Below are 23,100 nucleotides of genomic sequence, written 5' to 3' on the forward strand. Positions count from 1 at the left end.
TTGCTGCAGGGAGGAGCGAGCGGAGAGCAGTCAGCGGAGCCGAGCGGAGCATCACAGCCCCGCATTCAAGGAAACGGGCAAACACAGCACTTTCTTCTTTTGACTTTCCGTTATGCAGCACACGTACTTAATAACAAGAAATATATGCATGTCGATGTGGATCCTTACGGAAGCCGTTTGACTCTGAGAGGCTGGAAATCTCTGCCCCCCCCATTTGTGTCCTGCGCCAAGAACTGTAAAGACATGGTCATTACACCGCATCTGTGGTAAGGCAATACGCTTCTTCTGTATCTCTCTTTCAACGCAATCTCAATGGCAGTTTATATCGAAGCAACCACCGTGTCGTAACAACGCTCTGTCGAATATAAGCGACCATCAGCCTGTGTTGTGGTTCGAGACCTCAGCATCTCGTCCTTTTTTTGTATTTGCATCCCGAGTGAATCACCGAGGACCAGTCAGACATTACTAACGGCGCCTAGCTTAGCGTTAGCTGCTGCTCGTCTGACACGGGGATGAGATGACCCGTATCGAAACGAGCATAATGTCGACCATGACGACGTAGGACCCCTAAAACATGGATGCTGTGTCGTGGACGACTTCGACGAGGTAGACGTAATGCGTCACCGACATGTTCACCTCTTTAACCGAGCTTCATGGTTTCCCCTAAAAACGTCCCATTTGGACAACTGTACCACCGCATATCTTGAGTGTTATCGATGAACACGACCTCCATCCCATAATCCTCTATGTTCCCCTCATTACGTCGTCAGGGTTGTGGTGCTAACTAATTGAAAGTTAGCCAACTTCTGTCACTGACAGCATGGCTCCACATTATCACCCTCTTCAACTGAAGGTCAGCCAGTGACTTTGCAGTTGTTCAAAATAGCCCCGAATCGCATCAACCGGAGAGCAGCAGAGGGGACATGGAGAGCCGGGTGGGTTGGTGGTTGTTTGCCGGTGGGCATGCTGTCTCGGGGCTGCTTTGATCAGCAGCGATGATTGATTTTCTGATATAATTCCTGAAGAAACCCCTCCTGCTGAAGGTGTCCCATTTAAATACAAATCATTGCAGAGCTCTATGTGCCTGTACCTCACCGAGAGGCTCCAAATATTGGGCAGATTGTCCTTTCTTTTTCCTGCCACATGTCATTAATATTGACAGTAAGGAGAGTAAATCAGATAATTGCTCCTTCTTACTTAATTAGCGGACACATTCAAAGCACATTCAATATGTGGCTTTGAGCCAAGGCCTATGAATGGTGTATATCTGCTCCTTTGGTTTGCTTACTGATAGCTTCTTAATGCTTGGCATCACTCAACGTATAGAGGTACCAGTGTGAACATGTTTTTTAGTTACTTTATGTTATACCTATACAAACATGTCTTCATCGAAACCCCCTTTCAACACATAACAAACATAAAAAATGCATCTCTTGACACAAACACTGTAGACTGACTTTGTCTGACATAAGATACCAGATCGTGGTTTGCACCAGGCACCAACTGACAGGATCTGAACAAGGATTCAGAGCCAACTTTCAGTTCCTAACAGTTCCCAATATGGGCACGACAAGTCAGTCAGTGCTTAAAAAGTATTGCAGTGTGAAGCCCGGCTCTACCTAGATGATGTAATGCGTGCGGCGCAGGATAAACTGGCTCTGTCCAGTTAGTGTTTGTTATAAAAAAGACAGGCTTACTCTAAAGAGATGTGCCGCTCACTGCTTCCAGATGTCACACGAGATCTGCACCCTGCTGCACAGCCAGGTCAGCGGCCCGAAGCGCTGCCGTTGCTGATCAATATGCATTAGCGGTCTTAAATTCAGACAATAGTCGTCCTCAAAGATAACGTAACGCAATCTCAGGACACGGGTCTGCTTCTTGTTGGCTACTTTAATTATGCAACAGAGAGGGGAGACCAGTAAGCCTGGGTCAGTGCTGGTCCATCATAATGTGATGTTTTTGGGTGGCGACACAAACGTGAATGTCTTTTCACAGTCGCCATCACGCCTCATACATGTTCGTGATGCCATTAACTTTACATTTAAAGTGCAACATAGGAGTGAGTGATCACTGTTTGTTTTCTTGTTTTAATTAGTTTGTTTGGCAGTGTGTTCTTGCACTGCTGCTTGACGAATAGTGTGTCTACATCACCACGTTTATTTTCCTCATCCCTCTCAGTCTTCGCACAGATAGTGGGATCGCTGCGGTGCTCTAAATCTCTGTGTTGCTCTCCCTTGTGCTTGACCCACATCAGGGCAGATTACAGTCGCTGCTTTATTCGTGATACTCTACTGATCCCAGTGGGAGAAATTTGACTTCTTTGTCGCCAACCACCCACCTAAGGTCACACCACATATTCAGCTCCGAAAAAAGCCCTGGAGCCCTAAACAGCCTGCAGGTCCCTGGATTTTATGCTCAAAACGACAAAATATTATGAACTATCTGTTGTAATGTTGTGGTTTATCTAACAGTTGATGCTCTGAAACAGGGAGACTTGTAGAGGGAATTATCAGAGTTGTTCACTCAATGTGTTCTCCTAAAGAGGCAGAGTCTAGATGAGTGAATCTTGTATAAACATGGGGCCCTAAATCTTTAAATGTATACATGCTCATCAGGTCATTGGTCTGTGATTTGGGAAGGCCCTTTCCACAAATAATCTTTCTTTTCTGGTGCATGAAGTGAGAAAGTCAGTGTGTTCAGTGCTGAGAGGACTTTTTGGGTGAACAAGAGAAATGGGAAAGGGAAGTGAAAGTGTTTTCCTGCTTATGAAGACATTTCATGCACATGGAGCCACACAACTATGAGGATATGCCCTCTTCTATATATACAGGATATACAGTAATACGATATGCCCGCTTGCTCAGCTGTTCACAGGAACCGCAAAGGATTAGCCCAAATTGAACCCTATCGCCAGAATAATAAGTTGAGAATTGTTTTCTTAATACAATATCTTAAAAAATCAAAATAATAAATATCTAAAACCTAATTTAAAGTCTGTTGTGCATTAACTGAGTGGTTGTAGAGAGAGTTTGGGGACATTATACTCCAATGTGAGCATAAAGTACATCAATAGAAAATATTAGTTACGTACGTGACTCCACATGATATTATAGAATAATAATTGAATGAATTGAATCATTGTATATTCTTTTGTTTTCAACAGTCTACTGTCTGTACAGGAATGTGAGTGCTTAGATCTCCAGTATCGTCTGTACGGCTTTAGCACAAAGCTAACACCCCCAACAGGAACGATCGGCCATTGAGTTGTTCATCAAAACAAGGATTACAGGATCATTCAATGCAGCGTGAGGCTCAGTAGTGTTTGGTGTGACTCTGTTCCCGAGGTCTTGATCAGGTGCTTAGGAGGTGTCGCTGTATTGTCCACATGGCAGGGCCTGCAGTGCTGCTTAAAGGACCATAATCATGGTGACTGGATTTAGAAGATTAAGCTCATGACATCAAGTCCCGATCGGACGTTCCCCAACGTCTCCCCCGGTGTTGTACGGAGGAACACTTGAGTCCATCTAAGCAGGAGTCAAACAGACACATTGGGGTCCTCCAAAGTAAAATCCCTGTATTTGTATTTCTTTGTGCATCAACTGTTTACTGTGACTGGTTAACCTGTTGGCACTACTGGTTTACACTACAAAAAATGTTACCTTTGGGCTCTGAGATAATATGCTTTTTATGTTTTCCACAGTGAAAAATTATTGACGATTAGCTGATTCATCGAGAAAATAAGCGGCAGATCAATCGATAACACAAATCCTTGTTAGTTGCAGCGCTACACTGAATATTTAAAGTGTTTTGATTGTGTTTTAATACATGTACAGTGTATCAACATGTACAGTGTGTGGACAGTGGTGAAGCTACATGTTTTCACTGCTACTTACAGCAGATTCATGTTCCTTCTGCTTCCATATTAGGTCAAGGAGAGTGGATCTATTAAACAGGCTGAGTGGAATACTCCGTCTGAACGGACTTACAGCGTCGTCTCACAGTAGCTTAGATCCTAGTTGGCTTAAGACAGGGCAGGGATGATGACAACGTTGCTAAGGGATCTGAATAATAGATTACAGTGTGTGAGTATACTGCACGCTTGCATGTGAGAGTGCACACTGCTGAAGTGTGCAGAGCTGCTTGGTGGACTCGGTGAGTTTCCCAAACACAGGGGAGAGCCTAACCGACACAACACAAACATCTGTATCACTGCCACACAGTAGTCTTTATCAACCCTTCATATTATGTCTTTGGCTTCATCTAGTAAACATAGTAATGTAATTAATTGTGTAATATATGTCAAAACATTACCGTAGATGTGGACAATTTAGTCTTATAGATTAAGTCATGATGTGAGACTTAGCCAGGGCTACAATCAACAATTATTTTCTTTATGATAATCAATATAAAATGTACATCTTAATTTCCTAAAACCTAAAGTAATGTCATTTAACTTAATTAGATTTTCTGGCAAAAACTCCAAAACCCAAATATATTCAGTTTACTTTCACAAAAACATTCAGCAAATTGTCACAATTGAGAAGCTATAACCCGTATGTCTCGCATAATTGCCTAAAAATGTTGTTTAATCAATTATTAAAATAGTATATGTTTGATAAATCAACAAATTGCTTCAGATCTAACCTTATAATGTATTATAGAGTAGTCACACACCAGTGCTTTGCTCATGATTTACTGTGGAGCTGCTGTTCATTGAGAAAATAAACACAATGAATCTTACTTTGTGTTCATTATATTCATATTACTTATATCTGTTTTCACATGGTCTTCTTCTCTGAATGTTATCCATGTCACATTATTAACATTTGATAAATGTTGTGCTATTTGTCCTTGTAAAGGTCCAATAACACTTAAATTAAATTAAGCAGGGTTTGTTAATCTTTGTTTTCCACTATCTTGCAATCGATGTATGTTTTGTCAGTGCTGAGACCTCCAGAGAGCTCAGACAATTACACAGCACCACTGCAGGCAGTACTGAGGGTCTCAGCATGGAGCGCCACGGTGCCATGACTAATGACGAAAACAAGCGCTCCCCCCGTGCTGTCTTTAGCTTAACACAAGGTTAACCACACATTTTAAAACTAATATATTCACACTTAATATCGTCAACAGTCAAAACCTTTTAAAATATCCAATCTACTGTCATTTAAAACAAAGCTGAGAAGCCAATTCTCCCATTTGAGAAGCTGGAACGACAAATCTTTGGTATTTTTGTCTGCAAAAAAAAATGACTTAAAGCTGAGGTAGGCAGTGATTTTTGGCGTCATTGGGCAACAATTCCATAATAATCTTTCAGCATATTGTGACTCAAGTGATACCCCGGGGGAGGCAGTTTTCTGGTGAAGGCATAATTTGAAAATACAGCCCTCCTCTTGCAACTCTCCCCTCTCTGACCTACGTTCTTCTCAGCATTTCAGAGATGGAGAGAAAATACTTCAGCCTTCTACTAACCTAGACCTCATGGTGGTCAGCTCGTGCAGAAGGCTAACATTATGTTAAAAATGTTATTATGGAGTTTTTGCCCAATGACGCCAAAAATACACTGCCTAGCTTTAAGAGACTAATCAATTATCTAATCTACTAATCGTTGCAGCTCTATGAAGATGTACTGATGTTTAAGTGAAGTCAGTGGTCGGTGCACAGTTCGAGTCAATGTAGGTTAGAGCTGAAAAGATCGGCCCGTTGCTCGATATGTCGATCAATAAAGATTGGGAGGATTTCCTCCACCAATCTCATAGCAAACAAAGTTAGAAGGCTGATCCAGTAATGCACGGATAATGAGGAGAATCTTTAAAAACCCCACGCTTCAAAGAATAGCTCGCAGCGTCTTGACTGAGCGTCCGTGCGTCGGGTTAACATATTTAAATTGATGGAGGATAGTTGCGAAAGCTCATTTCTTCAAGGAGTAAACTAGACGAGGAGTCGTTTTGATGGACGACAGTGAGGGGGGAGAGAATGAGGAAGGCAAAGTCGATGTAGCCTCCTGACCTTTTCTTTGTTTTTCAGATGAACAGCAAGCAGTGAGTGTGAGACGCTTTCTTCAGAGGATGCTCCTGGTCTGCGGGAATCAGTGTTGAGGGAGGTCCACAGAGCCGACGGGTGCCCACCATGTCTCACCTCCAGCACTACCAGCGAGGCCCTCACGGCCGCACCATGAGCTCCGAGGAGAGGAGCTATCCGCTAGTAAACAAGAGCGCCACGCCGGTTCACAAGAGCGTCTCCTCCTCTTCCTCCTCCCAGCGCGACAGTCGGCAGGTAATTGGAGTCTGCGTAGAGTTTTCTCGGAAATAGAAGCGCTTTGAATGAATGAGCCGTGGTAACATAGGGAGGAGTGAATGTTATTGTTTGGTTGCTCCGGTCTTCTTTCAGTGCCATCCTCTTGAGAGACTCGTGAGAGTTTATGCAAATAGAAGGGAACTCCCAGGAAATAGTAAAGCGTGAACTATGAATTCAGCAGTTTTAGTGTGTGAGGCAAAAACAGTTAAAACCATTATGTGATGACCTAGTCATTTTTAATAAATGCTGCCCCAAAATTTCCTCGGCAGATATTTAAAGTGTGCAGTTAATGTTTTCCTTGTAGGGTTGTCCTCGAATTACTTTGCCCGCTAAAGCTGAACAGACCCTTTATATTAATCTTGCAACAAATTTTAATCTGCTATATGACCTCAAACTGATCAATTCACCAGTCACAACGTGGACGCTCACACACACAACATTAACACGGTTTTGTCTGTTGACTCTTCCAAACAAGATGATGGCATTCCTCAAAGCAACTGACAGAAACAGAAAGGCAGCATTACCTCATGCAAATTATACGGTTGACTCAAAGCAGGGAAGATGCAAAAAATAACTTTTGAAGTTCAGCTTAATTTCCATCACAACTCAGTCTCAGTCAAGGCTACAGTAGCCACAGCAATGCTACTCCGGTCAATCGTTTCTCTGTTGTTCTCTGTTGTTCCCTCTGCAGATGAATTCAGCCGTGTTACTGACTAATGATTAATAGTTTATTCCCTCTGAAAAGCCCATTAGGAAAAAGACTTTATCAACCGATTAGATGACTAATCGGCCAAGTCAGAGCGGCCATAACTCCCTGGTTTGTAAGTAAAGACCTTGCAGCGGCGTGGTGAACAACGAGAGACACACTGTTGTTTCACAGTCTACAGGACAAGTGCTTAAAGTGAAGCCCCCCCCCCTCAGCCCTCTTCACCTCACCGAGCTGCTGTGCCACCGTGGCCGCACAGAAACCGGACACCGAAACCGGAATCTCTGACATCACGGCTTGTCCGTCGGCACACGATGATGAATACTTCATGAGGCTCGGTGCTCGGTGCTTTCTGAGTAGAAAAGGTGGTCGGTCCTGTTTGAAGCGCACAGTCGACGGGTGGTTAACCCGTTCATTGTTCCTTTCTTTCACATCAATACTTGCTTTTGATAACAAGGCCTTCATGGGGGAAAGTTTCTCAGTTATTTCATTTCCCCGGCGGCCCCGTTATGTAACAGCCAGCTAAATCTGAGAGCAGGGTTATCTAGCAGCACCTCTTCTCTCATTCATCTCTTTTAATATGTTTAATGAAGTCGGGTACTACCCGAAGAGGCAGCCGCTAAGAAGGAAATAAACTCTTTGTCAAGTAGATTCCCTTGAATTTTTGCACACCATCTTGATCAAGACCTCAAGATAGTCAGCGGCGTATTGAAAGAATCGGCGTCATATCGTGAATTTAAAATGAGTTCTTGATTGTTGCAGCTGTTTTGCGTTATGAGTGATGCAGCGATGTACCTGTGGGCGACCCAGACACTCGATCGATCTACAGAGGCAGGGACATGGTTCAAAAACAGTGACACTTCAAAATCCTCTTCGATTCAGCTGCCTCAGGGTTTTAGCTCACAACCATTATGAATATGTACAAGGAAAGAAGGCATATGTCTAAGTACATTTAAAGAGACACTGCTCTAAAGTCACAGTAAAATGGAAGAAAAGAAAAGGTTGTTATGTCTGCCTTTGCAACCACAATGTAAAGCTAATGATAGATTATTTTTATAGCTGACAAAACAACCTCAACACAAGGTCTTTTTAGTAGCTTTCAATCATATAACATGATTTTCATGACAAGTGAGCGAACCGTGTGACAGCTAGTGAATGGACCGTGTGGTTAGACTGAACTATCCCCATGATCCAGAATGGACTTTTATAAATTAAGTGAATATAAGGACGTCTCGTCTCCAGCATATTTAGTTGTTTCTGAGCTTAATTGACACGATGCTAAGTTATACCTGCACATTCTCTGTGTTTCCCTGCATAGCTTAGTGTGTCCTGTATATTGTATAGTGGGACCGGTGCTAAAGAGACGATGCAGTAAAATACATCTTCCCCAGAGACATCCTGAGCGAGCAGAGTAGACGCTGGGAAAAGACCTGAGCTTGCTTGGCTGGACCTCAGTTTTGAGGGGAAAATGAGGGCGGGGCATTTTGTTGAGGGGAAGCCTTAAATGAGGTCCAGGCCCCATTTTACAATCAATGCATGTCACCTTCCTCTCTGCTGATGACTATTGTTCACTCTGGAGGCCCTCATGAGAGCAATTAGAGGCACCACCTGCAGTAAGCACACACACACATCTATCTATCTATTTACACACACACACACACTCACGAATCAGGATGTCGCTGCAACTATCCATTTTTCCCGTTGCTCGTCATTTCCTGGTTCGATAACATGTTTTCGGCTTGGAGATAGTAGGAGGAACAGATGGAGTCACACGCTGCGTTTGTGGCTAATATTTAAAAAAGGTCCCTTTCATTTTTGAGAGTGGTAAAATCAATGATGATCAGTTGCTCTGTGGTCAGATAGCGGCTGTTTTTTATGTTAATGACGCAACAAAACCGATGTTGGTGTAGATGAAAGAATGATGGAGCACTTGGAGCAGCATGAAGCAGTATCTCCCCTGTCCTGTACGGATGTATTTCTTTATTTATTCTGTAGCAGGTTATCATGTTGTCTGATGGGCTGGTTTGACCTGTTTGATAATACGCTTTTCCTCGGCACACAGCGGACCAATTCATAAACAAAGGAGAGGATAGAGAGCAGAAACACAACCCCTTTATATATTGCTTAATGTGAGGAGAGTGAGGCTTATTGTCTGATGCCATGAATAAAGAGTCAGACTGAAAATACGACACGCCCCTTCTCATCATTTTAGAATCTTTTTTTATTGAACTTTGGTTGGGTTTTAAAGAAAATACATATTTTCCAAACATATTTACATTGAATGAGCCTCAGTGTCTCTCCTACGAGTCAGCAGATCACACATGTGGACCGTAGGCGTGTAACTGGATCTGTAGGCGTCTAAACGGAGAACGAGCGTCTCTCAGGGTGATAGCGTCTCGCCCATTGGGCCGCTCAGACACCGCAGTGAATTCCATCCTCACAATTATTCCTCTGTGCTTATTAGCTGCTGAAATATCGTTGTCGAGACGGGGTGGGAACATTTTACAGTTACTTGATCAAGGAGTACCGTATATTCTTACACAAGTACAACAAGAGACCACATACTTTGATCTGCAATTTGAATTATTTAGTATTTGGTATTTTGTAGAGAACACACAGGTACATAGTGATAGCTGTAATAGAGCTTTTAATTGAAAACATACACACAGACAAAAGTCTTAACTGTTAAGATTGAATGAAAGTATTAAGCAATTTTTGAGCGATTTATCTATTTAAACATTCACAGATTACCAGCCCCATCATCCACCTCCACATGTAACCTTTATTTGATCCGGTAATCTCATTTAGATGAAGTTCTGCTTTGCGAGGTAGAGTCTGTGTAGAGCGGAGAAGAAGAAAACATAACCAGTAGTAACAAAAGGACACATACATACAAACAATCATGACAAGAAAAACTACAGCACGTATACTGTACGTACCAAGAAGTTAGCCAGACAGAACACGAGCACACACAGCACCAAAGAGAATTACAGACGTCACTCAGTATAAAAAAATAGTTTCAGGAGCCATTGAAAAGTCATCAAGGGCTCTTTGAGGTTGTATACGTTACGTGTCTTGGGGAGTTGTTGCTGAAACTAGAGCTGCTCAGATTTCACACTCATTTAAATCTAAACTGCAGACTGGCGACTCTCTGCCAGCTACGGAAGCCATGATGGTCTTATTCCCTTTATTCTGTTAGCTCACGAGGCAACGAGACGACGTTAACGTAAGAACATGAAGCCGTTATCCTGAGATTCCTCACTAACAGAACCTGGCCTTTATCTCCTTTATTTTGGGTAATCAATGATTGTGTTAGGCCTTTAGATTCAGAACTCCCATGAAAGATGAAACATATTTTTTTGTTACTTTTATCACTCTTGTTGTTACATCATTATGTTTTATTGCACTCGACTACGCTCACGGTAAAGTAGGACATAAACTGAAGTGAACTGAAGCGATTGGAAAATCTTCTGATTGAACTTTGATGGTGTTTATGCAGCGCTTAAGAAAAGTTCGTCCTACAGTCACCGTGTCAGAAGCCAACGTGTGAGAGGCACTCGTCATCAGAAGTGGGCCGTCGTACGGATATTCAAAGTGCTGATTTCCCCAAAGAGTGTTTGTCCTTTCTCCTGCCTCAGGCAGACCATAACTGTGAGTCATTGCAACATTAAAAGGTCTACTCACACAGGATTGATTTAGTTGATGATTGGGATTATAAAAAGCATCTCAGTGTTCTGGCCTCTACTGTGACCGTGTTGTTTAACTGATACGACAAGAGAGAAACAACGGTTCAAAGTTCTCCAGTATCAAAGGAAGAAGCTCACAGAGCTTCTGACTCACGAGAGGGAGAGCGGCTCATTCAGCTTTAAATGGTTCTGCAGTAAGATGAATGAATGCGAGTGGGAGTGCAGGAAATCACTTCGACTTGATTCAGTTCTGTATTTCGGGTCAAATAACAAAGCAAATCCTCTGACTGTAGCAGTCATTTCCATATAAGAGGATAGTCGGCAAACACTTTGGTGTTTACGTGGAGCCAGAGGTTGAGTGGACTATTCCTCGTGAGGAATTTGTTGATTTCCAACCGTTTATGGTTCAGATCTTCAAACGATTCCCAGGAAAGTGCATTCAATTGCAATATTTGCAGTGCAAAGCCATTCTTTATTTAGTGCAGTGTTGATTCATCTATTTAGATCCAGTTGAAAGTCTGTTTGTACTGCCCCCAGCTAACACAGGAAGTTGGTCTGAAGCGTCGCCGTATCAATCATTTCACATTATACCGTCGAGCTGTTAAACTGATAATGACGTAATTGCTTCGAGCATAACAAGTAGACGGCTATGTTTTTATGACATGATTGCTTTGAACGGTGATGCTCGCTTTGCTGATGAAGTTGAGCTGCTCCACTTCCTCCTTCGCACAGAGCCACAGAAGGGGAGGGGCTCTCGTCAGCGCAGAAACATGACCTCATCAACAAACAGATCTGTTCGCCCGGCCATTAGATTAAACAAGCTGTTGTCTCCTTTTGTTAAATGTCCGGCGAGCCGAGGTCGGGTGTGGTAACACACACCCGACGAGCTGTCTCCGAGGCTGCAGTGAAGAGCCACAGGCTGTTATCGGGTTTTCCCGAAGATGCTTTTGCATGTTAAGTTGTGGGTTTTGCCATAAAGGTTATTAATAGCGTACTTAATCTGGTCTGCAACGGCCCAAAAACACACAATGTTTTTTACAACAGTCAGACGATTAGCTGCGTTGTGAGTCAAAGTTGGTGACTCTCACTTTGTTTTTTGGACCTATTGATGCTCCATTAAACACAAACTCCAAAATTACAAGTAGTGCCCTTTTTATTCTATCTCTCTCACTTGGTTGCAGATCTAAAGCTTGTTTAAAGCCACTAAAAAAATGTCTCTAAATGATCACATATGCAAAAGTTTTGGAGTAAAAAAAACACACAAAATTGTTATTTTTAGACTGTAAAATCAGCTAATTAGCGTCTCAACTGTCATCAGATTTTCATTAAAATGTTGCTGAATCCTGATTGGTGCACACAAGTGACATCACCTTTTTCTAATTGACTCCTGCCCACTTCAGCCAGTAGCAGTAGTAGTATAACTAATAATGTAGTCGCACACGGCAAAACGGATATGTTTAAGTTTTAATTAATGTAAAAAATCATAACTTCTCTCATGAAATGTTATATTATTACAACTGTGTTGTTTATTTGTTATCTTTCTGCTCACAAGAGGAGATGTAGTTGTTGACTAACACATTAATAAACAGTGATACCTACTTACCACTACATTACAGTGTTTTGTAAATCATTTATTACATGTTAATATACTGCTCATAAATGCTAAACAGGGGGAATTCAATGTATTATTTTGGGGTAAACAAAATGAAGCACGTTTGTTACAAATGTTGTGACTTGAGCACAAACTACCACCTGAACGACGCTCAACGGACGGTGTGTGATGTGTTACCTGTCCCTGCCTGACTTTGCTGTCCCTCTACTCCAGAGATGTCCCTTTGATTTACAGACCTACTGGAAGAGCACAGTCAGGAGAAAGCTAATGGAGTGGAAATGCTGAGAAAGCAGGAGGAATTTGAATGGGACCGTATTTCTTTAAATGTGTAGTACGGGGGAGGGGGGGGAGAATAAAGCAGCGTTAAAGTGTATTTTCATAATTTGTGCATGACTTGAGCATCTCTTCTTTTTACAAGAGGACCTGTATCTCCTGTTGTCTTCTTCTTCTTCTGGAGGAGTGAGTGGATTAGTTCTGACATCGCTTTCTTTTTTTATTCCTGTCTAGGAGGCAGACAGCTGGGAAATCATCGAGGGGCTGAAAATCGGCCAGAGCAACGTGCAGAGGCCTGATAAACACGAGGGTTTTATGTTGAAGAAGCGGAAATGGCCCCTGAAAGGCTGGCACAAGGTAAGATCTACAGACAAAGCGAGACACAAACGCTTTTGTTAGGAGGGGGGGGGGGGAGAGACACTTTTAAAATGAGCCGCTTCTTCGCTCCTTGAATGTTAAACAGTTTGCTGTCTAGTAAAGAAATATGCTAAGTTCCTCTTTTCATTCACCCTGCGTTACCCTCTCTGAGCCTCTTCCGCAAGCAGTTTTTCCTCTGACGTCACCGCCTTCAGCATCAGCTTAGCTGTTGTTTTCTCCAAACACAGGATTTAAAGTGGAGACTAGTCCCTGATGCCGTCATGTTTGAACTCACAACACCACAGAACACGGCTAATTATGAGAGAATAAATGGTAGACGACCTGAATCCACAATACAGCCAGGTCCAATGTGATAATATGCATTCAGCGTCTGCCCTTCCTGTTATTCGACCAACACATTATTTCTGTGCTTATATTCTCCTCAGCGTTTTTTTGTCCTGGACAATGGTATCCTGAAGTACTCCAAGTCCCCCATTGATGTAAGTAACCCTGACTGTAACCCACGGGCAGAAACCGGGCGGCCCGGCCTGACATCAGCTGGGCTTGACAATGAGTCAGCAGAAACATCTGCAACACTAAAAAAATAAATCGGACAAAGTGGAAAAGTAACACACGACTGTGGAGAGCCCAAAGAATCGTGCACACGGTGGATCACTTGTCCTCACGCTTCTCATAAAAAGTGATTATTGAATGTTAAATACAGCTCCTTTAAAGTGAATACAAGTGATCAACGGTTTGGAGGTTTCTTTGGCGTCTTCAGACTTTCGTGTGAAAGAAGTTTGTTGTAAATCTAATTACAGATAAAACAGACTTTGTGCACAAATGATTTGACGAACTGTAAACCTCGAGTAAACTTGTGCTTTTAGTAGACTCATGTGTTGATCACTTACCTTAGATCCAAAAGGGCAAACTTCACGGTAGCATCGACGTTGGCCTCTCAGTCATGTCCATCAAGAAGAGAGCCCGTCGCATCGACCTGGACACTGAGGAGCATATCTATCACCTGAAGGTAACGCTGATGGGACGAGTCAATATTGTCATTTCAGCAGCGATAAACAGGACAGGAGGTCAGCGGAGGACAGAGTTGAAAGCTGTCTTCCCCTTTAGGTCAAATCTCAAGACATCTTTGACGCCTGGGTGTCCAAGTTGCGTCATCACCGGCTTTACCGACAGAACGAGATCGTGCGATCTCCCCGGGAGGCCACCATGCGGACGTTTCCCCCGCCGGCTGCCAAGGAGTCCCCCCAACCTGCCCCGAGTGTGGTATGTGAAGCCAAGGTAAGCCCTCCCACCAGTTAATCGTTCAATTATTTTCTCCTTTAATCAATAAATCCTCTGGTTTATAAAGCGTAAGAAAAAAAAAAAAGGGAAAATATCTATCGCAGGTTCCCAGAGCCCAAGAAGACATCTTCAACTGTTCTTGTCTGTTTTCATTGGGAACTGGGATAGTTTACCAAAATCTCATCCAGAAGAGAGGAAGTAAAACTCACTGAACGTTCAGAGTAACGACGGAAAATCTTAACGTTCAGACAAGACTGAGTCTGTCTCTGTCGGGATCACCCACCTGATAACTTTATAGTGAGCACTGTTGCCTTTGTGTGTGCAGTGTACGGTTGTTTGTCCACACTCAGTGTAGCGGTCCCCGGTCGTCGTCTTGTCTGGACTGTGTGTTTCTGTGAGGATGCAGGTTCTCCTGGAGTGTGGCTCTCATGCGGGCCATTAGAGGTGATCAGCAGGATCTGGATTCAGAGCAGCTGGCTGAAGCCCGATGAGCTCTCCCAGAAGAACAGCTTAAGCACGAGTCTCTAATCCTGGAGTCAGAATTAACTGCTCCATGAAAGAGCTTTGGAGGGAGGACCATCATATGTTGGTTGGTTACCAACGATTAGTGTTAATGTGAATGTTCTTTAGGACTGCAAGCTATAGCGCAGCGCACACTGTTTTATGTTTTTATCTAAAGCTGTCCCCCAACAAGTACAAGGAGACGTTGTTTGGTGACAGGTGGTGTAATATTTTCCATCAGGTTGTTACTGATAGAAAGATATTGATTTGGTGAAACACAACTGCGTTTGCACTGCAATGTGTTTTTAAAACATGAGACACTACTTTCGCTAAAAAAGGAAAGTTGAAATGATTGGCTATGATGAGCCCTGGTAAGCGGACGTCTCCTCCCTCTCCTCAACTTAACGTAGGTTGGCTCCGGTACTTAAACAAACAGCACTACACACCTGGTAGTCAGCTGTTTGGCCGCTTATGGAATTGTTGGTCAGAAAAGTGAACTGCTCTCTTGCTGCTTACGAGGCCAAACAAGGAATTCAAAGATATCAATTTGAGGAGTTTCGAGTTTCTGCCATCTTTTACACCAGATGTTTTCACACTCCCGAATCCAGAATATTCCTTCTATCAGAATGTCAGTACCACTTGAACTGAAGTATGTTCAAAACCCGTTGAACCGGTAACAAGTTTAGAGCACAGTACAGTAAACTCTGACATGAAGTCACGGACTAATCATTCTGTCTGTTCCCCCGTCACCCCTCAGCAGGCCAAGCCGAGCAGTTTGCCGTGGCAGCCGGTGGCCCCGAGTAGCAACAGCAGCCTGCCCGCCTCCTACAGTAACGGCCAGAGCAAGGTGGTCGCTTGGCTGCAGGAATCCGAGGAGATGGACAAGTGCGCAGAGGGTGAGTGCAATTTTCTTCCTCATGCTGGGAACAAATCTGATTTCATAAAGAAGTTACTGTAAGTCTTTTAAAACCCTGAGAGAAGGATTGATCCCTATTTCATGACACATAACACTGAGTGTGTGTGTGTGTGTGTGTGTGTGTGTGTGGGTGTGAATTATATTTTCAGAGCTTGCACGATGTCAGTCCAATCTGACTGACCTGAGCCGGCTATTGCAGAGTTTGGAGATTCTACAAAGGACACAGTCAGCGCCCAACTTCACAGAAATGCAGGTAAATAAAGTTACACAGAAACACACACACACACACACAAAGTGGCCTTTTTTCCAGGGAAGTCACCTTGACTACCTGTCTAGACAGACAGGATTAAGCTTTGCTCACAGAACACCTGACTGATCTGTATCTTTTGAATTTTTTTGTATTATAGTTTTTGGCTGAAATGCATTATTGTGTTTTTAACACCGCACCTTCCATCTACCTCAACATTTTGTTTGCGACTCAACGTGGTCTGGTTTTGCCATTTTCACTGCGATTCTTTTGCTTTATTTGTGATGTGTTTTTTCTATTAACCACATTTTTTTTTGCATATTTTGATCCATGTGTGTCACAAAGACCAATTGTGTAGAATTATCAAAGAAAGAAAAGCGCTTGAACAGAAGATGGAGAACAAAAAGTGTCGGCAAAGATCCAAAATTCCAGCTTCAGGTACCTAAGTCACACACACACACACACAGCACAGATACCGTATATACACATACTATCTATATATATATAGATAGATAGTGACTATAACAACATGTATTGTAGGAATGTATATAACTTGATTTCTTTGTTGGATTTCTGTTTTAATAAACGCAATGGTTCGCCCTCTTCACTGTCCAGTCAGTTTCTTCTCATCGAAGTGTTCTGGGTGAATTTAAGTTCCTCTGATAAGCAGTAATTCAGTGTAAAAGTCTCGAGCTTTTATTGTGAAAGGTCAGAACGGAAGGAGTAAAGCGCTACACGCAACCGTTGTCAATGTGGGGGCAATAAGCAAATAAATAAATACAAATAAATAAATAAATACAACGTATTTTGTGGCCGTTTGTGTTGTGATGCACTGCTCTGCTCACATTGAGTATATTATCTTCCGGATGGATTTGGATTATGGATTTGCTCTCTCTTCTCTCGTCCATTTGCCATTTTTGCTTCAGCGCAATGCGTGATGGTGTTTAGTGCTCGTTTGGGGCAATATGTTTTGCACATAAAGTACAGTAACCTTTAAATATAAAATGTTTGGTAGAGGCCAGAGAGACACTGACGTAACTGATCACAGTCACAGGTCTGATTCCTGCATGAGCCCGTATGTCCAGTTAGAGTGTTAATAACACTAAAGTCAAATATACTCTCAATGCTCTGATCTTTTTTGTTCTTTAATCGGTCTGCACTGCAACCGGCACTCATTGATGTGATCTTTATGGCCTGAGTGGGTATTTATTCCATCTCTGCTAATTCTGCCTTATTTTGCCTAATATATTCATCTGTACTTTTCTATAAAAGCCAAAATGTGCTTTCACACACTGTTGCTTTTCTTTTTAACCACCCAACGTCAAGACATCTTCCTCTCATGAATAGGTTTGCTATCACGTGATCTAAAAGCTCCTCTATAGTGTTCGTCCGTAGAGATTTCTAGATGTAGTAAGTCAAAGACAGCAGGATGTGTTGTTCATTCCTCATTGGACCACGGTTCTTGTTCTGTCAGACAAACAGCACATTATTGTGCCCCTCGGCTGACTGACGGTGGTCCTCTGTGGTCCTCATCTCTCTCCAGGTCCCTCTGTCTGCCAGCATGTCCCCCGTCCGTCTCCACTCATCCAACCCCAACCTGTGTGCCGAGCTGGTGGACTTTCAACCCCCCGTCTCCCGGCTGACAGACAGCGTCGAGTGTGCCAGTGACTACATTAAGCTTCAGGAGGAATTCTGCACAATTGCCCAGAAAGGTGGGAAGGCTGCATGCACGGCTACAGGGTTGTACGGCGAGAAGTGTCCAACTGTTTTTCAATACATCTGTAAATATTAGAGGATTATTCTGCTTTCTTACAACCTAGATCACATTTTCATGCAGTAGTTTTGCCAGTTGTTTCTGTTGCTTATGATGTCATTCTACTTATGAAGTTAATTTCTGAGATCTTTGAACAATAATAAGTCAGAGAGGAAAGAAACAATCACACAATTAGCTTAAAGCTAACTCTGGCACATGGAAGAAGCTGTGCACTGTACCTAACAAATATATAGTTGTGTGGAAACAAAGTTTTTCTGTGCAGTGATTATCAGCTAAATTACGGATACGTTTATTATCAGATTGTATGTGATACTGATTCAGTGCGATCCTGTCTCTGTGCAGTCCACTCCCTGCTGAAGTCGGCCTTCAACACAGTCGCCATAGAGAAGGAAAAGATCAAACAGATTCTGTCTGACCAGGAGCAGTCGGACCAATCAGCCCAGATCAACTCTCTCAGGAAGTCTCTGTCACAGGTAAATGGGCCGTCTTCAACCATTACCCATGATGCCTCTCTCTTTCTACTATTAGTTAGGGTAAGTTAATGTGAACCGTTTGTCACACATATTTGGCTTCTTCACATTGGTAACGCCCGGTGTGACGCTGTGTTAGCGTGTAATCGCCCAGAGTGATCGGGACATTACTGGGGAGATAACTGCAATAATCTGAGCCGCGTGTCTTTAAGACGAACCCATTCTGTAGTCGTCATGTTATGAGATACTCTCACGACGGCGGCATGTCAGATGAAAGAGTTTATTCCAAGCCGTCGCTGTAATCACAATAGAAAAAGATGAGGTGTGGAGATGAGAGCACAAGCAAGTGAACGGGGGAAAGTTCAATCATCTTTTCCCGTATTAATTGAGAGAGAGAAATGTGCCATGCAGTTCATTAACTCGGCTCCTCGGGGGCCGTCTCTCTACCCGGTGATTTAATTGGACTGTTCCTCTGCCAACAGTCGACATCATTTCAGTTTCCTCTGCTTTATCTCCGCTTTGTTCCTAATTGGATCGTTGTGTGACATTGTTGTTGTAGGCCGGAGGTGAGGTTTCTGTGGCAAAGCTCTGTGGGAAGTTGATGATTAGGATTTATGGTCGTTACAGCTGCAGCTGCTGATGACAACTGTTAATTTAGTCTTTTTGATGTTTTATTTCACGTGTACACATGTACTAAAAGTGGCTATATGTGTATATTTAAAATCATATAACTACTTGCATGTGAAAAGGGGGGTTTGTGTCGATGAACCCACAGAGAATGATCGGCTCATTCTGCAGCTCCTCTCAGCTTTGAAGCATGTTTCAACTCATTGTTTTGGTGTTTGTTATATATAGGAATAAGAATAGCTTCAGATATTTCTTTAGTCTATCTTGATACAATATTCACATGTCCGTATGCATGTTTAGAGAGTTATTTTTCCACTGTCAGCATTCCTCCTGTTAAAACTGTCCGTGATTTGTAGGTAACCTGTGAAGACTGCAGGCTTTTGCCCGCCATCTTTGCTTTAGTAAGCGATCGCGTCACTTCCAGTACGGAGAGGAGGAATGTCAGCAACTTTATCATGTGACAGAATTGAGATATGAAGAAGAAGAAGATCCAAACCAATCCTTTCAAAGTACCCACATCCAGTGCATCAGACACTAGATCTTCCCTCCACCCAGTATCAGAAAAACAGCAAAGCAAGCGGAAAATAAACCACACGTTTATTATATTTACTTTTATTATTATTCAGGCCCTGTCCCAAAATGCAGAACTTCGAACCCGACTCAACCGCATCCACTCTGAATCTGTCCTGAATGAACAAGTTGTCAGTGTGAACATCATCTCCACGCCTGATGAGGTAGGTCTCTGTGGTCAATCTGTCGCTGACAGAGCACATATCTGACTCTTACGTTGTTAAAACAATGAGGCTCCCAAGGCGGACCGGGTAGTTGGGAGTGTTTGCATCATGCATTCATCAGTCGCATTATTGATTCCTGTGCTTATAGATTGATGGTTCTTCCAGTACACCCTGGCAGCTAAGCTTTAAGGATCCATTATTCTATGCAGAACCTGACGTTAAGTTTAATGGAAGAACAGAAAAAAAAGACGAATTAGAAATGGACGGGAGCTCGCCCTCTGCCGAGGATACACATGCTGCGAAATGAACCCTGTGTCGTCTTCTGACGGTTGTTTGTGTTTGTGCTCGAGTCTGTTTCGGTTCTTAAACCTGTCATCATAGCGAGGCACAGTGCACATCTCGTGTGTTTGCTTGTGTGTTTCTCCTGCAGGCTGGAGAACAGATGGGGATCCCTCTGACTCAGCAGGCCTCTAATGAGAGCCGACTCTCCATGTCGGAGTCCGTCTCCGAGTTCTTTGATGCCCAGGAAGTGCTTCTGTCAGCCAGCTCGTCGGAGAATGAGGTATGAGGGAGTTGAGATGGTTGAGTGTTTTTAAGAAAGAACGGCAGTTTGGACCATGAGGGGCGGTTTGTAGAGGAAGGAAGGGGGTTGGATTAGCCCTGCTGCTGGGAAGCCAGATAAAACATCACCGCGATGGCAGTGTGCGGAGCTGGAGTTAGTCAGCATTTACTGAAGGCAGCATGAAAAGCAGACATAGCATATAACGGAAACTCAGATTATAGCCAGGCATACAAGAGGACATCGTTTCAATCTGTCCCAAGGCTTCATCCCTCAGTTGCGCCATAACAGTCTGTTCCTCTTCATTTGTATCAACCCCCCCACCCACATCATCCAGCTCCAACAGCGGGCCCATTCAGACCTGTGTTACACTGTCGGTCAAACCATCACCAGCAGCAGGCGACTGTAACAGGGGCAGCAATATGCTCCTCTTTGGCAGCGTCAATGGCCTCATTGTGTTCGCTTCATATAAAGTATGAAAATGCCGCAGCGCCTCATCTTGTGATTACTGCAGCGGGACAGATAGCCGGACGACTGCTGCAGTTTGTTAGCCGCTGGCAAACCGCTACTCACGGTGTGATCAGAGTCTGTGTTGTACTCTACTGCGCTGACTCACTCCTCTTTGTACCTGTCCGTCCCCCCCACCCCCCCTCTCGCAGGGCTCAGACGATGAGTCATACGTCAGCGATGTGAGCGATAACATTTCAGAGGACAACGCCAGTGTGACTGATAACGTCTCCAGACAAAGTAGGTCCAATCCTGCACCACCATGAGCACCGAGCCGCCGTCCATTCCCTGTTAGACATTAATGAAGGGGGGGACCCCATTGGCTGGATCAACCGTGTTTTCCTTTCCAACATCCACACACACACACACAGACACATCTGGCAGGATCGTTCATCAGTGTGGCGGAGGCAGTTGACTTTGCAGGGTTGCTCTGTGCCAAAGGCTTCTCTTAGACTTTAAGAAATCTATCTTTGTGACAAAGGGACGGGATCTCATCATCTTTGTCACGTAGCACACAGCAGTATATAGTATCTATATTGGTCATATTAGAGTTATTTAGATGTATAGAAATGGAAAAAACATGTTCTACACATTTCTATGTAGACCGTCTGTCATTTTAACACATTTGATGTTGTGAAGCCTACAGCAGTAGAGTGATGTGTCCCAGTTAGTTGACAGCAAATCCAATCAATAAACACTACATCCAGGTCCGGCGTCTAACCAGAAATAAAGTGGCGCGACCACATCACACATGTTTTAGCCTACACTCACACACAGTATGTTTTAGGTCTTATTCATCACTTTTAAGGCTCCTATATTTCTGTCCTTTTCATCCCAGACCAGCCTGTACAAGGCTTTTCCAGACACTGTAGCACACCAGGCTCCTAACCAGAGGGCTCAGTCCAGAGCTTATGAACGTCTACTCGTGGGAATGAGGCTGACTTTTAAATCTCTTCTTAAAACATAGATGTATTGCAGAGCTCAATCTCATTTTACTTGGATTATATCTTTGTTTCTTTTATCTGGTATTACTTCTATTGGTTTACCTACTTTATTCTGGTCCAGTCAATGTCTGTTGTCTAAATCACCAATTTATAATCTCTTGATCTGATGATTGTTTCTCTTCTTCTTCTTCTTCATCCCAGTGGCCAACGGCGACTTCGCTGGCAGTGCCTTCCGTAACGGCCGGCGAAGCTGCCTGTCGGCGCCGTGTCCCGACACCAGCAACATTAACCTCTGGAACATCTTGAGGAACAACATCGGCAAGGACTTGTCCAAAGTGTCCATGCCTGTGGAGCTCAACGAGCCGCTCAACACCTTGCAGCGCATGTGTGAAGAGCTGGAGTACAGCGAGCTGCTGGACAAAGCTGCTGAGACCGAGGATCCTTTTGAACGCATGGTAAAGAAATCCAATGTTCATCACGTCAGCTGTAAGGACGGGGTGACCCTTCATCGCTGTTTGCTTTGGTTTTAAATCCCTGCCGTGTTTTGTGTCTCTCACACCCGTATTTGTTTATATATGAGGTGCCAATCACAACCGACACAAAGTCTCACGTCTGTGAGGTGGCGATATGCTCCGCTGCAGCTGTCGACCTTGGATCCTCCTATTTTTATCTGTCTTCTGTCCTTTTGATCGTGGCCACTGCATGCTAATGTTTGGCTTATTCGTGCAAAGCCTTTTAATAGGAAGCGATTAATCCCCTCTTGTTGATGTTGGCCGTGTTGTCTTGATTCTCTCACAGGTTGTCGTCGCTGCTTTCGCCGTCTCGGGCTACTCGTCCACTTACTACAGAGCAGGAAGTAAGCCATTCAACCCGCTGCTCGGAGAGAGTTATGAATGTATTCGGGAAGACAAGGGCTTCTGTTTCTTCTCTGAACAGGTGTGTTCCACATTTTTTAAGACGTACTATACTATGAATGTTTGGACATTTTATGACTTTTTACACTTAGACGCAACAATGAACTGATTAGAATTTGGTGGTCTTCACAAAACACATTTTTGGGTATAACTCAAAAATTAACATTAACATTTTAACAGTTTCACACTAATGATGAAGTGATGAGTTTTGGTCAGACAGATGTAAAGGACAGATGTAAAAAACTGCCACTTGACTGCTTGGCGGAGGCGTACAACCGCGAGGCGGTAATTCTAGTTTGATCTTGTGTCCCAGGTGAGCCACCATCCTCCCATCTCTGCCTGCCACTGTGAGTCCAAGAACTTCACCTTCTGGCAAGGTAGGTTAGTGAGGGGTGGCTTTAGAGATGAGCTCCAGTCTCATTAAGACTTTTTTTTCATTTCCAGCTGAATTTGTACTGATTAAAATAGCTTTTTATTTCTTACATTTTGAAAAGAAATGCAAAGATTTGAGTAGTGTATACATTGTATTTTATTCCTTGTGTTTTTCACCGATTTGCTTTTCAGATGTGAGATGGAAAAACAAGTTCTGGGGGAAATCGATGGAGATCTTACCAATCGGGAGTGTGAATCTCATGATTCCCAGGTATCCTCGATGCAGCAGCTTTGAGTGATGT

General features: G+C 43.3%; 1 protein-coding gene across 3 annotated transcripts in view; it reads left to right on the forward strand.

Moving 5' to 3' along the window:
* Positions 1-23,100, forward strand: part of osbpl6 (oxysterol binding protein-like 6) — a 27,068-nt gene continuing 3,968 nt past the window's right edge. The window contains exons 1-18 of one of the 3 annotated variants that reach the window (XM_031858315.1): positions 1-266; positions 6,028-6,276; positions 12,809-12,931; positions 13,378-13,431; positions 13,848-13,961; positions 14,060-14,230; positions 15,492-15,630; positions 15,800-15,903; positions 16,243-16,335; positions 17,441-17,609; positions 18,014-18,144; positions 19,395-19,502; positions 19,933-20,064; positions 20,721-20,808; positions 21,714-21,967; positions 22,311-22,448; positions 22,740-22,803; positions 22,991-23,069. In XM_031858315.1, the coding sequence (XP_031714175.1) occupies positions 6,130-6,276; positions 12,809-12,931; positions 13,378-13,431; positions 13,848-13,961; positions 14,060-14,230; positions 15,492-15,630; positions 15,800-15,903; positions 16,243-16,335; positions 17,441-17,609; positions 18,014-18,144; positions 19,395-19,502; positions 19,933-20,064; positions 20,721-20,808; positions 21,714-21,967; positions 22,311-22,448; positions 22,740-22,803; positions 22,991-23,069 (2,108 nt within the window). In that variant the 5' untranslated portion in view covers positions 1-266; positions 6,028-6,129. The remainder of the gene's footprint in view (positions 267-6,027; positions 6,277-12,808; positions 12,932-13,377; positions 13,432-13,847; positions 13,962-14,059; positions 14,231-15,491; positions 15,631-15,799; positions 15,904-16,242; positions 16,336-17,440; positions 17,610-18,013; positions 18,145-19,394; positions 19,503-19,932; positions 20,065-20,720; positions 20,809-21,713; positions 21,968-22,310; positions 22,449-22,739; positions 22,804-22,990; positions 23,070-23,100) is intronic. The other 2 variants (XM_031858317.1, XM_031858316.1) reach the window with 2 other exon arrangements.

This window comes from Anarrhichthys ocellatus, unplaced genomic scaffold (genome assembly GCF_004355925.1).
Source record: "Anarrhichthys ocellatus isolate YVR2014 unplaced genomic scaffold, GSC_Weel_1.0 scaffold20, whole genome shotgun sequence".
Classification (NCBI taxonomy): domain Eukaryota; kingdom Metazoa; phylum Chordata; class Actinopteri; order Perciformes; family Anarhichadidae; genus Anarrhichthys; species Anarrhichthys ocellatus.